Source organism: Equus asinus, chromosome 1 (assembly GCF_041296235.1).
Source record: "Equus asinus isolate D_3611 breed Donkey chromosome 1, EquAss-T2T_v2, whole genome shotgun sequence".
Classification (NCBI taxonomy): Eukaryota; Metazoa; Chordata; class Mammalia; order Perissodactyla; family Equidae; genus Equus; species Equus asinus.
Window position 1 is genome coordinate 191,001,423 of NC_091790.1, and position 14,848 is coordinate 191,016,270.

Sequence of the window (14,848 nt, forward strand, 5' to 3'; positions counted from 1 at the left end):
CAAACAACAATCAAAATGGCTGAGTGAAGTGCTTCACTCTTAAGGATTCTAGTGAATCAGTGTGCTTACGTGAAAAGATTTTACATCCACATTCCTGAATAAGTAGAAATAATGAGATCGATGTTAAGAATGAAATTGGCAATGCCTATCAGATTGATAAATACTAATTTCAATAAAAATCAACTGCCATTTAGTTTCCGTTATTTGACTATAGTAGTAAAAAGTTAAAAATTGCCATCCATCAAAAATACAGTGATCTTTGGACTGTAGAGCATAATAAGATTTTATTTTCAAACAGAAGAGATGGCTTGTGCTTCGCTCCCTCCACAGCCTTTCTCTCACGTATCTACTGGCCACAGCGGAGATCCCGGCAAGGCTCGGAGGGTATAGGATGCCTCCTGTGACCATGGGAACTGTTTGCCTGTGAGTGAAAGGGAGGTGATTACAGAAATCTCAAGTTTTTTCTTGTTAGCATAAATATTAAGCCAAAGAATTTACAAAATATAACCTGAAAAACTGGAAAAATAAGCACCCTCTCCCCAAGAAATTAACAAATTCCTTTGTGTCCTTCAGTTTTCACAGAGAGTGCTGTACTGTGTGATTTGCTCTTTGCAAAAGACACTGGGGATCGAAGAGAAACTAGTTTAGTATTGGAATGTCAGGCTTTGGTCAAAGCAGTAAGAGACTCATGTGCCAGCTGGATTTCACGCCAGGCAAAGTATGTGTACAGTTGGGGTTAGAAACGCCAACCCCTGTGAACTTGGGTTCCAGGGGCTTTTAGAGGCCCTATTATTTAAGGCAGTGGAAAAAGAAGTCTTGGGGAAGTGAAAATCGGCACTGTCAGAGTAATGTCATCTTACGCCTCATCACTCATGCTCCTGGGGAGACTCAACTGAGATAAGGGGTTTTGGTTTTCTTTTTAGTAACAGCATATCTCAAATATTGCATGAGACATACTTATGCTAAGGGGGGAAACTGTTATTGTTAAAGAACTTGCAAAGTTAAGGAATTGTTGTTGCTAAGCAACCTTAGGATTCAGAACCAAAGGTAAACAGGGAAGCAGAGCTCCAGGGGATTCCAGGTGAGTCAGTAGTGCAGGATGTTGAGAAAGTAGGGTTATTATTTTCAGCTGAAGAAGATGATGAGTAAGGGAGGGTGGTAGATTAAATACAGCCACAGATTATTTGCAGCTCCTTCTGTGAAGCGGTGGGGTCTACTTCCCCATCCCTTGGGTCAGGGCTGGCCCTGTGACTTGTTTTAGCTAACATAATGCCACAGAGATGATGCAGAACCTTCCAGCCTGGCCCAAGAATGTCTAGAAGTTTCCATTCTCACCTTCCTGGAACTCTAGGACCATCATGCTGTGAAGAAGCCTGGGATGAAAGACCAGGGGTAGAGAAAAGCTCAGGCATCCAGGCCATTCCAGCTGTCTGAGCTGAGAGTACCAAACACGTGAGAGAGTCCATAAATACAGACTCAGTCAACATTGCAGCTCACTGCAGCCTCCTGAGTGAGCCCAAGTGAGACATCAACTGATAACTGACACAGAGAGGATCCTAGGACTAGGAGGGGGAAACCAGTTCTTCAGGAAAGGTAAAGAAAGAGAGAAGGAGAGAGGATTCCTGGATTATGTCATCACTTAAATAGATGGCCAGTGCCTCACTTGGCTCCAGAGTAGGTATGTGGGTACCGAACAGCCTAAGGCATGCAAGCAGGAATTCAGTCTCACTGGGTAAACGGCAAACTAGAGAGAAAGGATTGAGGATGAAGAAGATAGCAACCAGGAGTACTTTAAACCTGAGCTAAAGGCAAATAAAGTAACAGTACATATCTAAAGCTCGCCTGAATTTTGTGCAGTAGAAATCCTGAGATCTTGTCTATTAAGGGAAAAATAACCATAGAAGCTTTACAACTTTATGCATCATCCGTGGGGTTGAGTTCTCACATTTGGTTCTGCCTCTCAACAACTGAGTTTTGTTTTGGTGGAAGCAGCAAGCAGAAATTATGCCACCATTGTTTTTGTAAGTCTTGCCCAAAGAGGAATGCTTTAATCGCAGGGGGTAGAATGGTCAGGGGAGTAGGAGATGGAAGGGTGCACACCCCAGACACAGCACCAAGAATACAACTTACCTACCTAGGCTTTCCAGCGCAGCCAGGCTTGGGGTTATCCAACCCAGGCTACAAAGGGGAAAGAAATCCTCTAAAGAGCATCAGCCTACTTTAGCACACTTTTCTTTTCCTAAACCACTCTTTCCACCATAATTCAGGCCAAAGGTTCAAGCAAACTCTTCATGGTGACAAGATATTAAAGAGAAAGCAAGGTGAGTCAAATAGGACTGACAGTCTAACACCTACCTCACAAGGTCCTTGTAAAGATTAAATGATAAGATGAGGTTAGTATAAGATCTGGCATATACCGCGTGCTTGATAAATGGCAGCTATGTTAACTACTTGTGGCTTTACAATAGGACTTAAGACATCTATATACAACTATTGTAAATTTAGTTATACATAAGATTATATTTTTTCTTTAGCCTCCAAAACAGTCACTGTATTTTATTTTCATGCATGCATGTGTGTGTGTGTGTGTGTTGGTCTATCACAGGTGGTTCCTGTTAGGCACTCCACAAATATTTGTTGAATGATTGAATGAATGAATGAATGAATGGAATAAGACATGTTTGCTGAATTGACGAAAAAGAAGAGCAAAAAGGTATGTGAATGCCTACTAATATGCTCAGTATTTATCGCCTGAATTTGGATGCAAAGCCAGTAGGCCACAGGTTCACTACTAGGGCTCACAGAACATCTTCCAGGATCTCTGTGTACCTATATCCAGCAGAGCTAGAGACTGTTCCACTCCTTCCTCAAAAAAAGCCAAGCCAGGCAGATGTCTTTCCCTTTACTCTTCTTTTTTATTCTAGCAACACTATAGTAAGCATGAGAAGCTGAAAGTAACGGTCAAGATTTGGTATTCATCACGTGTTTACGCCTCTCAAGGACTATTAGAGGAAGATGCTAAAGTACATGCTACTTCCAGCAAAGGATCTAACGTCAAATTAGAAATGTAGTTCAGAAGCTGCCTAGAGGGTGAGCATGGCCTGTGACAGAGGACACGAGAGGACCAAATATTCTCAAAGGGAATAAAGTGTCTTGAGTTAAAAAAGATGAATGACATTCAAACAGCAAAAAAACGAGAAACTAGAAAGATGGAAAAAAATATGCTCATTAATCTTCAGAATGATCAGCTACGAGTATGGATTAGGTACCTGGTCCCAATCAATTAACTTCCCAAAACATAAAAGTTCTTCCCAAAACAATGAAGCTCATTATGCCAGGCTGGATTTTTTTTGTCTTTTATTTTTTAATTAATTGGCCCAAAAAATACCCTACAAAGACCTTGACATGAAAATCATTTCTATCAATTGCTTGGTTAAGGTGACTCATAAGCATCAGTGGTCTGCAATCCTAGCTGCCTCAAATAAACAGGGAGAGTCAGCTAAAAGTTGGAGAGCATTTCCACCATTCTGAAGACAGCCTGGATGAAAGTCAACTTAGAAAATGCAACCTATTTCATGGATAAGTGATCCCTGGCTCACTGTGCCTACTCACCGTGGTCAAGGATGTATTTCACGATCTCTCCATTGCCGGTTTTAGCTGCGTAGTGAAGGAGTGAACAGTGGTCTGGTCCCTGAATTAGCAGACTGCCTCCATTTTTATAGCTTTCTATTAGCTGAAAAAGAGACATATGAAAAGATGCTCAGGTAGAGTCAAGAACAAGGAAAATAGCTAACCTGTGATAAAATAAGAGTAACATACCAAACCACAAATGTTTCTAGCCTCAGAGCACACAGAGAAAAAAAGTCAAAGAGATGAAGTAACAATCCTGGATTGCGTTATCACCCAAATAGATGGCCAGTGTCTCACCTAACTCCAGAGAGGGTATGTGGGTATTGAACAGCCTAAGGAACCTGAAACATGCTGAGTTACTTCTTTCTTTTCTGTTTTTTGTCTTCTCTTTTTCTTTTCTGGGCACTGGTCTCTGTCCCAAGGGAGTAAAGGATGGAGAAGAGAATAAAGCTTCCTGATGTTGGCTCAGTATTTTCAAGTGAGAGAAGAGTTAAGGCCGTTGGCAGGAAGAGCTTGGTATCTGGGAGTTAAGCTCCTTTCCTGTCCTTTAGTGTTTGTTCAATCTCTCATGAACCTAGCTACCAAATATAGAAGCTGCTTCCCCTTTTCCTGCATGAGATCACTGCACACATGCATACAGCATACACACCCATACACATTCGACTCCCTTCTCCATCCAGACCCACAGCCCAGCCTGCATGCTTTCTGTTAATCATCCAACACATACCCAACAAGGTCAGAGATGATCTGCAAGATGAGAACCAAAAGGATTCAGAGGACATAGTAGAAACCCAAAATACCAAAATATGAGAATAGGTTTTTGCAGCCTGAGATTAAGGTGTCTAAATGAGGATATTGTTTAAGTTCATGAAATTCTGAACATTATAGAAAGCGTGAGTGAGTCCCTGTTCTCCTAATTTCAATATATCAGAACAAGAAGAGTCTTTCTGGATCTTCTAAAAGGTAGTTTTAGGAGAAATAATAATCAAATAACCCAGCAGGTAATAAGCGAAAGGAATGTGTTCTACCACCAAGAAGTTAGATGGCACAACATTACTTAAAAAGTCAAACATCTCCTGAGGTCAAAGAGTAAACTTATAGTTCATGTTTTCACTCAAATGCAACCACAGAACTGCCATGTGCCAGATGCCAGGGAAACAAAGATGAATATAATTCAGTCACTGGCCTCAAAGACCTCACAGTCCATGGGGGAGACAGCTGTATGAAGAAATAGACAGTAATGGAGAGGAACATGATGAGTTTATTGTAAGACACTAGGAAGGCATAAAGCAGGGAATGGAAAGAGTCATGGAAGCCTTCCTAGGAAAGAGATCAAAAAGCAGCAGTTGAATGAAGGTAAGGAACACATGGGGACGTTCATCCCTAAACTGTGGGGCAATAGAAGAGGAAGACGTCACTAACGGTTTCTCACAAAAATCTAAGTGAATCCTGTTCTGTTCAACTGTATTGTCTCACAATGACACTCTCTTTGTGGGCAGAGCTGTGAAGGATTGGGGTGCGACAAAGCCACAGAGACCTGAGCCATCAGCTGCCTTGATTCTGCCTGCCTGTGGAGTTTTTAGACACTGAACACTAAGTTAGTCTGTGGGCCTCTTATGCAGCCCAAATGTGCAGTGGATAGTATTGAGAGCCCCCACGCTGTGGTGGCTCCTCGGTCTTCTGTTCTCTGCTCACTTGCTCGCATGCTCTCTCATGCTCTCTCACTCCCTCTCTCTCTCTCCCCCTCATACAAACACACACACACACACACAACCAGTTTAGTATTTAATCTTTATTGTACTTTCTACATGGAAGATAGAAATGAATGAAGATTGAGAAGAAAGAAAAGGGAAGAAAATTACTTAGGAAGGAAAAGAAGGAAAAAGCGTGACAAAGAAAAACTGAAGCCCCTATATTTCATCTCTCAGTAAATATGGTATTAAGCCATTTCTTAGCCATTTAGGAAATAATTATAACAGAGCATGTAATATCATAACTGGCCGGATACAGTGATTTCCCATATCTCAAATAATTCTATATTAAGTACAAAAAAAGTGTGATAATGCACTCAGGACCTGGAAAATCTGTTTGCTGGACTTAAAGCATATACAAAATAAAATGAAAAGATTTCAAGTGTATGGTAGTTCACAACATTTTCTGGCTTAGAAGCTCTGCAAGGGCAGGGATCAGGTCTTACGCATGTCTTCATTTCCCATAGAATCTAGTGTAAGACCTTGTAGGGAGATAGGATAGTATCAGTTTAATCCACTGCTGGGAAATGGCATGGAACTCATAGCTATACTACTCAGAGAGCACTGTTCTCTCGTGGGTAACAATTCCTAGTAACACGATGATCTGGACAGTGGCACAGGGATCATTTCCAGGAATGTGAGTCTAAACATGGCAGTTTATCGAGACGTTTGCAACATTCTCACGTTTTGTTTTCTGCTAGTAACCTGTTGAAAATGTTACACAGACACTCCTCAGTTTATTCAACAGATATTCTTCAAAAGAAGTTGTCTACAAGGTAGTGCTTCTCAGCTTTAAGTCTTTTGGTTTCTCGATCTGCAATGGCACCATACTACATAGGCTGATGAGTAAGACATAGCCTCTGCCCCTAGGCAGTTGCCTATATTATAGAGGAGAACAATGCCAGTGTGGGCTATACAGGGATACACGGGCAGTCAAAAGTCCTGATGCCTGAAAATGATAAGGGACCAGATATAGCTTTTAGAATACTCACAGACTGTATTATACTTTATAACAAATATGTGTCTCTCCACTCTGTTTAGCTATTAAAAAAACACAGACTAACACTATAATGATATTAATGAAATAGCACTCTAGAGTGTAACAGGAACGGTCTCAAGAGCTTTACAGATATTATTACATTCAATCCTCACAACAAACCAGAGAGAGGGGGCAATATTATTATTCCATTATACAGATGAAGAAACTGAGGCACGGAGAGAATTAAATAATTATACAAAGGCACGCATACAGCGAATGGCAGAGCCAAGATCTGAACGCAGGCAGTCTGAAGTGAATATTTATATCCACTCTAGAGGCAGCGACCACTTCCTTCCCTCTTAATGAAGTTCACCAGAAAACATAAGCACAAATTAAAATGTTCAACATGGATCAGATAGAGTATCTTCTTCGGTTAACTGCGATTTCCAAAGTACAAAACTGTAAGAATGTTGGAAGAGGTATGCTCTGGCCTGGAGAATGCATTTCTGGGTGTTGTCCAGGTCCTTCTTACAGAAGCATTCATTTCAAGACCTGTCTGAAAGGCAACCTTTAAACTTTTCAAATATCAACTTCTAGAGAGCTGGAACCCTGGGCACTGTGTGCACGACATCCCGAAGATGTGTAGTCCATTTTAACTTATCACGGCAAATAGCATGGTGCCCTTGCACAAACCCTTTGCTGTTAGGAAATGTGGAGATGCTGTGAAGACTCCTCTCAACCTCTCTGCTCAATTCTCAAAAGAACATCCTTCCTCTTTCCACTCAGCCAGCACAGGCAGGGGGATGATAAATGATATACGGGATCATGAAAATTTGGTGAGAAAGGATGTTGATTTAAAGTTCTGTAAAGAATCACCAGAAGTTTTGGTAGGAAGATATCTTACCTTCATAAGATCACCAGCTATTACTGCCTGCAAAATTGCTGTGAAAGACAAAAGAGAGATGTCCCATTAGTAGAAGACCCTCTCATTAAAATCTTACAAAGGGCTGGATCCATATTTTGGAGAAATAGTCTACATTTGGGGCAGGAACCAGGGAAGGAGAAGCATGCCAAAGGTTGAATCTTGGTAAACACTCTAAGGCTTCCTCTTCAGCCCTGCCCTACACAGGGACCCACCCCATCCATTATGCTAGAGTCTTCCTGAGCCCCCTCTAGCGCTGGCACAGCAAAGTGAACATGTAATTTGGACTCACACAGATTGGGTTCAAATCTTATCTCTGCCACAAGCTGTGGAACACTGGGCAAATCGTTTAACCTCTCTGAGCCTCAGAGTCCACATCTGTAAAATAGCAAGTCTAAATCTTATAGGAGAGTTGAAAGGATTACTTAAATCCTATAAATGTTCCTAACTCATCCACTAAGGCAGAGTGGGTGCCAAATTATGATTATTCTTGCTCCTTTCTCTCCAGTTTCTTCTACTTTATCCTCTTGGAGTTCAAGTAATCACCAGTAATTTTGTTTGTGTGTTTTGTAATGATAAATAAGTACCCACTGCTATGGAAATGAAGAGGACCAGAGACAGTGAAGAGGAAACAAGTACATTTTAGTTATATTTTGAAGAAAACAACCATGTGTTTAGCATCGAATTCATCAGTGACTTTTATGGAAGGAACTCTAAAAGTCTTAGATAACCTAAACTAATTGTAAAACTATCTAGCCTTAGGGAGAAAAAAACAGAAGTGCATGTGCATGTCACGTAGGGTGTAGAAGAATGAGAAAATACGACTGACAAAAGGGAAAAGTATATATGAGTGTCTAATGCAATTATGATTCCTAAAGGGAACATTTGCATTTGAGTAGAAATAGTCCCTTCAGAAAATAAACACCTAGATTCTAAAACTACTCAAAAAGCATATCATTTTAAGGCTTTAACGTCACAAAAATTTGAAAGAAAATAATTTAAATTTACTTTTCAAAGTGTCATTTTGCTCTTCTTGTTTGAGTAGTGTCTCATATAGAGTTAGCCAAAAATGTAGTATCACACATCAAAGCACTTGGAGCCCCTGGCTGTCACGGAATGAAGCTCTCAAATCTTTTATATTGAGCATTGATGAGTCCTGGGTCACTAGGCGCAAAGGACCACAGGCATGTTAAACTCATTCATTGGCCCAGGGCTGAGTGCCTTCCCTCTGACCAAAGCAGAGGCCTTGAAAAACTGTGGAAATGATGATGCCTACTTAAGCACAAGAGGAAGAAGGATGCAGGAAGAAGAAAAGAATGGAGAAAAAAGGTGAACAGGAAAGAGAAGGAAGACTGTTTCCTTTCCTTAACAAGCTGTAAGAAATATACTCTTTTCCTCTCCCTATGGTTCCTACCACAATGCTTGGCACATTGTTGATGCACAACAATTAGTTGCTGAACTGAGTGAAAAGAAAGCAAAAAGAGAAGTACAAAGGGGAGAGAGAAAAAAATAACAGTAAGGGAAGTAATAAAATGTTATGTGTCAAAAGAACCTAAGGAAACGTGTCTCTCACTCTTCATGTTATAGATGGGGAGACTGGAGTTGAGAGTAAAGTCACTCTCTTGGGGCACAGAGAGTAGTGGTCCAATCATCACCATGCTGGTCTCTGTGTCCAGTCCAAGCCTCTGTCCAGTGCCCTCTGTGAGCTGACCATAGAGAGCTCTACTAGGCTCTATGAGGCCTACAGAAAACAGAAGAAAATTCTCTCTAGGTTGTCAGGTTACAGTGTTGTGAAAAGGCATGGGATTGGAGTCTAGTTCTAATCTCTGTAATTTACTAGACACATAAACTTAAGAAGCTATTCAGTCTTTTCGAATGAATTTTCTTATTTATAAAATAAGACTAACAGCTGCTCTGCTCACCTCTCTGTACTAAGGATGAAACCAAAAAAGTGCTAGATAAATAGATGTTCTATTAACAGAAGGGGTAGTTTTCAATACTTTTGTGACTGTACATAAATACATGAAAAAGACATATGGACACTTCAGCAGGAGCCCAGCAATAAGGGTCAAATTGGTGTGTGAAGTCAAGTAGACACATCTCTGTTGACACTGCACCCATCAGATGAGAGGCATGGATGAAGGAGCCAATGAGATGGTGCTTAACCCCAAGAAGTAAACCCTAAGTCAGCAGACAGGAGGGAGAGGCAGCGGAAAGCATTAGCAATTGTGGGTCTGGGAGAACAAGGAATTTGGACCTTTATACTACAGCATGTTCTCTTGACTGAGGTAGAATATTCATATTAGGAAAGAAATAAGGTTAGGGAAATTGCCCGAGGGGGCAGCTAATAAAAGCTTTGAAACACACACAGAATCTATGTTTTCAAGATCATATTGAAACATTTCCCAGAAATTCAAAGGAAAAAAAAGGGAACTAGAAAAAGAATCAAGGAGAGAGAAAAGAAAAATGAACTCATTAACTGAAAGCACTTGTGTAATAAAATTTGGTGCCTATAAGCAATAAATCAAGATGATGAAAAAATCCCCAGGACAAAGCCTATTTAAGGACAACTAAAAATGAATGAATGAATGATCATACGAGAGACTGAGGGAAAACTTACTGGCTAGCTGTGGAGTTCAAAGAAGGTTTCCTGGAGGAGGTGAAGTCTAAGCTGACTCTTCCATGATAAGTGGATTTAATTAGCAAAGAAGATTTGGAAAATCCTTACAAGATGAAGGGAGGATATGAACAAAGAAATTGAGTCATGTTGTCTGAGGGACCCTGCAAAGCGGTGTATTATCACATCTGAGGTAGAGAGTGGCCTCAGTACCAGACTGCAGAGCTCCACAGGGACCACTCCAGTGGGCACCTCTTGCGTCAAAACAAGACACTTGGGTTTTATCCTGCAGGTGATGAGAAGCTATTGCAGAGTTAAAAGTGAATCAGAGGAGCATATAAATATCCCTCAGCATGCCAGTTTGATTCTGCCCTCCCCTCCTGGAAGCAGAGTTATGACCTGCTCTTGGCTCATTTTCTCCAGATTGCCCATATTAAAGCGGCTTTCAATTTCTACCTCAGACTCCTCCACAAGCGTTTTTATCTATGTTTGTTGGTTTCCAACAGCCTCCCAGTTTAAAGTCCCTATGAACAGGTAGACGATCATATAACAGAATGAATCATAACCACAAGTAATTCCCAATTGTGCTGGAGATGGAAAGCATAAATATTTATTTTCAAGTCAAGCAATACACCCAAGGGTAGCTGTTATGCAAAATTATTAGGCATGAGGCCCACTTCTCTCTCCTGATTAATGTCCTTCCCTATGAAAACTGTTGTTTAATGTTTCCTCTGCATAAAGAGAGCCTGAATCCATTAGTATTCAACTCCAAATAATAACCTTCTGAAAGATGAAGCTTAAAAACAAATAATGAGCTGTTATGATTACAGTATTATTCTTTATTATTTCTTAAGCTCCGAGCTTGCCTTCTCACCTTTTCCAAAACTCCTTCATACTGAGGAAACAAGGCTCCCAAAATCAAAGAAGCAAGGGAAGTCAAATCGTCAATGGGACGTAAAAGTTATTGGTTAGATTAATACTAAGTTTCCTGGACAATTAAATCACAAACTTATACAGTTTGTATCCTATAGATAGGAAAGTAAGAAGGTAGACAACTGAGAAGTTTGTCATTTTTGGAAGTTAGAACCGGAATCATTAGTTCACATGAAACGGTTTATTTTTCATTCAGCACTATGCCTTCCAATAAACTGCTATCCAGTAAACATCCTGAGACAGAAATTTGGAACTGAGAAGCCAGGAATGTCAGGAGGGAGTCACCATCTTCCTTCTCACAGTCTCTCTTTCTCAGGCCTGGATTCCCAAGAGTCCAGATGACCTCAGACATCTGTGCATGGAAGGAAAAGAGGCTCCTATCACCTGAAATCAGGAATGGGAAATAACAGTCCACGGGCCACTGCTGGCCCACCTGCTCCTGCCATTCCAGGCCTGGTTCAAGGTCGTGGGGATGTAACTGTACAAAACAAAATCCATCCTCTCAGGGAGCTGACGTTTTGGCAACAAGTCCAAATTAGGAAGGGATATATTGTAACTGAGTCTAGAATCAGAGCCTGAGTTTAAGTCCTGTAAGCACCACTAACTAGCTGGAACCTTGGGCAAGTTACTTTACAAAGCTTTAGTTCTCTCGTTAGGAAAAGGAAGATTAACTCAGTTCTTTCCTGACTCTGTCTTGCAAATAAGCTCAAGAAATAGAGAATCTGACCATTATGGTCTTCTGTAGAGAACACCATGGAATATTGGTGTTTTTCACCCCTTTACACTGGAAAACAACCATTTCTCATCTGTGAAACGAGAGTTAAACCAAGGATAATTACAGCTCTAGAAGTTGGCATGTGACTACTTCTGAAGAGATAGTTTAAGTTGTGATTCCTGTTTTGCAGATAAAAATATTTAAGAATAAAAAGTATACAGAACTTGGCAAACCCATATATACGTAATTCTCAATAAGTCAACTAAAACAACTACATTATGATATATAAAATAGAGCTAAAACTCTGAGCATTTACATCTATTAAAAAAGTTAATCTTTCATATTCAATAATTTTTCAGTTCTTAAATTAATATTCTATGGCCAAATTGTTTGTCTCCTGCTAATGATAGCAGTCATTTAGATCTTTTTAAAAAAAATTGTGAAAGAAAAAAATAAAAATAAAAACAAAAACTACTGAACAAAGAATGGCTTGTGGAGACCTAGGGGAAAAAAATCAGTTGATTCATCGAGAATCATAAATGCATATCTAGCTTTGCCAAGGTCTGCATACTTTTCACTCCTAAATCTTTTCATCTGCAAAGCAGAATCACAGCCTAAGACTATCCCTTCAGAAATTGTCATATTCCACATTCCAGAGCTGTATTTGGCCTTAGTCTAACCCTCTCATTTCACAGATGAGGAAACTGGGGCTTGAGAAGTGAACTGATTTTTCCAAGGTCACACAGATAGTAGCAATCCAGCTGAGAGACAGAGGGACTCTTGTTGATTTTTTTCTTTGTTTCTTTTATTTTATTGTTTCTGACCCCTAGGTCAGAGTTCTTGCCACCTTGCTGTCTCCCCTTTAATTTGGAGTAGAGTGGGCAAAAATTAAAGCAAATAACCCAAATAAAAGTTTCATGTATGGCTGGCCCGGTGGCATGGTGGTTAAGTTTGCGCACTCTGCTTCAGCAGCCCAGGATTCTCGGGTTCAGATCCTGGGCGTGGGACTGGCATCGCTTGTTGGGCCACACTGTGGCAGCATCCCACATAAAATGGAGGAGAATTGGCACAGATGTTAGCTCAGCCGCAATCTTCCTCAAGCAAAAAGAGGAGGATTGACACAGATGTTAGCTCAGGGCCAACCTTCCTCACAATAAGTAAATAAATAAATAAAAATTCCATGAATGCATCACATACAAAATGAAGTCAAGTCTATGTACGGCTTTAAGTACCAAGGCTTTTTATGCCAGAGGAGACATTGAATAATGAGCACACTCATGGCAAATGTTATGTTCACAGTTCCCTTCATCTGATCATAACTGGAGTCTTCATACTTTTCCTTTATTCAGAGTAATTTACTGTACCAGAGAGCTTGCACTCTCGACTACCCAAGAGCCCACTTCTCTGAGATACATATTTCTTTATAGCTTTTCCTGTATTTTCCTTATCGGAAACATTCTGTCCAATTTTTCTACTTTGTGAGCAGCCAGCCATGGTACATGAGCAACAAACTGTGAACGCTTAGCTCCCCAAAATGGAATTTAGTATAATCATCAAACATAGCACAGGTAATCTAATACACATTTAATGGTATGGATAACCAGTGTGAATTATGCTAACTAGGCATAAATGAGAAGCAGTTCATAAAAATGACTGCAATTAATATTATTTTACATGGTCATACTGAACAAGTCCAAGATGAGATAAGAGAAAGGAGGAATTAGATACTTTTAAAGACCTCTGCATTTTAATCTAGGCCTAGAGGAGGTTTTGACAATTGATAATAAGATACATGTCAAGTTATTTGTTAACAATAATAGCTAGAATATTGAGGGGTTTTTATAATATATTAGGACATATTCAAGATTATTCTCCTAATTACACACAAATCTGTATCACTTTTCTGCTACTACATAGCAAATCATCCCAAAATATGGTGGCTTAACACATAACAATTACTTATTTTGTTCAAAAATCTGCAATATGGGCCAGGATCAGCAGAAACAGCTTGTCTCTGCTCCACCTGGCATCAGTTGGGGCAGCTTCACTGACAGCTGAGAGATCCACTTTCAGGATGACGACACATGACTGGTACCTGGGTGCTGGCTTCAGCAGGGGGCTTTGGTTCCTCTTGTGTGGGCTTCCATAGGCTGCTTGGGCTTCCTCCTGAAATGGTGGTGGGGTTTCAAAAGCAAGCATCCCAAGAGAGCCCAGTGGAAGTCCTTGCCTTGGAAACTACAGTGTCACTTCTACTACAGTCTCAAGTTTGCCCATATCCAAGGAGAGAGGGCACAGACCTCATATCTTGATGGCAAGAGTGTCAAAATCATATTGCAAGAAGAATATTGTGGGATGGGAGATAATGCTGTGGCTGTTTTTGGAAAATACAATCTGTCACATCATCCGCTTGCATTGTGATGTGCTTTGAGTCAGAGGGTTGGGTTGACTCAGTTAGCACTGGGAAATGGGCATGAACAAATAGCCTTTGTTACCTGTGTCACCTATGGGAGTGTATTTTAAAAACAATGTCATCAGTTTTCTGTGATGAGTATCTCAGCAGGAAAATTAAAAAGGCTGAGAACTGCTTATCTGAAAGATCAGCATTTTGGAGCAGGAAGAAGAAAGGCAAGTAGAAGACTAAGCAGACAACAACTGTTTGTTGAACTGAATTAGGAATTCTATCTACAGTGAGCTCTGTACAGAATCTCCCTTTAATAATCTGATGTGAGAGAAGAGCCCATTTACTTTCAGGAGGAAAAAGAGGAGGGGGCAACCACTCACTGAACTCTAGTCTAAATCCCTCACTCTGCCTACCAGCTTCTCCTTCGCCACAGAAATATGCAGTGGAGGGTGTAGAGAATAAGTCTTACATATTCTATTATTCTCTTATCATCCCATCATTGTCGGGATTAATCCATCAGTGCATCTAAAGGCCATTAAATGCTACAGTGGTCTAATACTCAAGCTCCACCTGTGCCAAATCCCTCTTAAAGTGTGTAACCATAGACAGGAGACATAAATAGGTTTTGTTTCTAATGACAGAGTTAATCCTCAAATTCAATTAGCCCCTGCTAATTGAATGCATGAATGTATATGGGTTCTTTCCATCTGCTGCAGCAATCCTTTTGAAGCTACCTATTAGCATGGAAGAGATTTCCTGTTTGGAGAAAAAACAAACAGTCCCCATCCAGTGTTCCCTCCTGGCAGAAAACCTCCACCTTGCTGCCAGAGACCCAGGATGTACTCCCTTCAGAAGCAGTCAGCTCCACTTCTCCTATTCACCCCTGGAATTAGCTATAAA

General features: G+C 40.5%; 1 protein-coding gene across 6 annotated transcripts in view; it reads right to left on the reverse strand.

Annotated features, from left to right (window-relative positions):
• Positions 1-14,848, reverse strand: part of DGKI (diacylglycerol kinase iota) — a 429,721-nt gene that overhangs the window by 14,298 nt on the left and 400,575 nt on the right. For 5 of the 6 annotated variants that reach the window (XM_070514279.1, XM_070514275.1, XM_070514273.1 and 2 more), the window contains 2 exons: positions 7,265-7,302; positions 3,613-3,733 (listed from right to left, as the gene is read on the reverse strand). In XM_070514279.1, coding sequence (XP_070370380.1) covers positions 3,613-3,733; positions 7,265-7,302 — 159 coding nt within the window. The remainder of the gene's footprint in view (positions 1-3,612; positions 3,734-7,264; positions 7,303-14,848) is intronic. The other variant, XR_011504777.1, reaches the window with a different exon arrangement.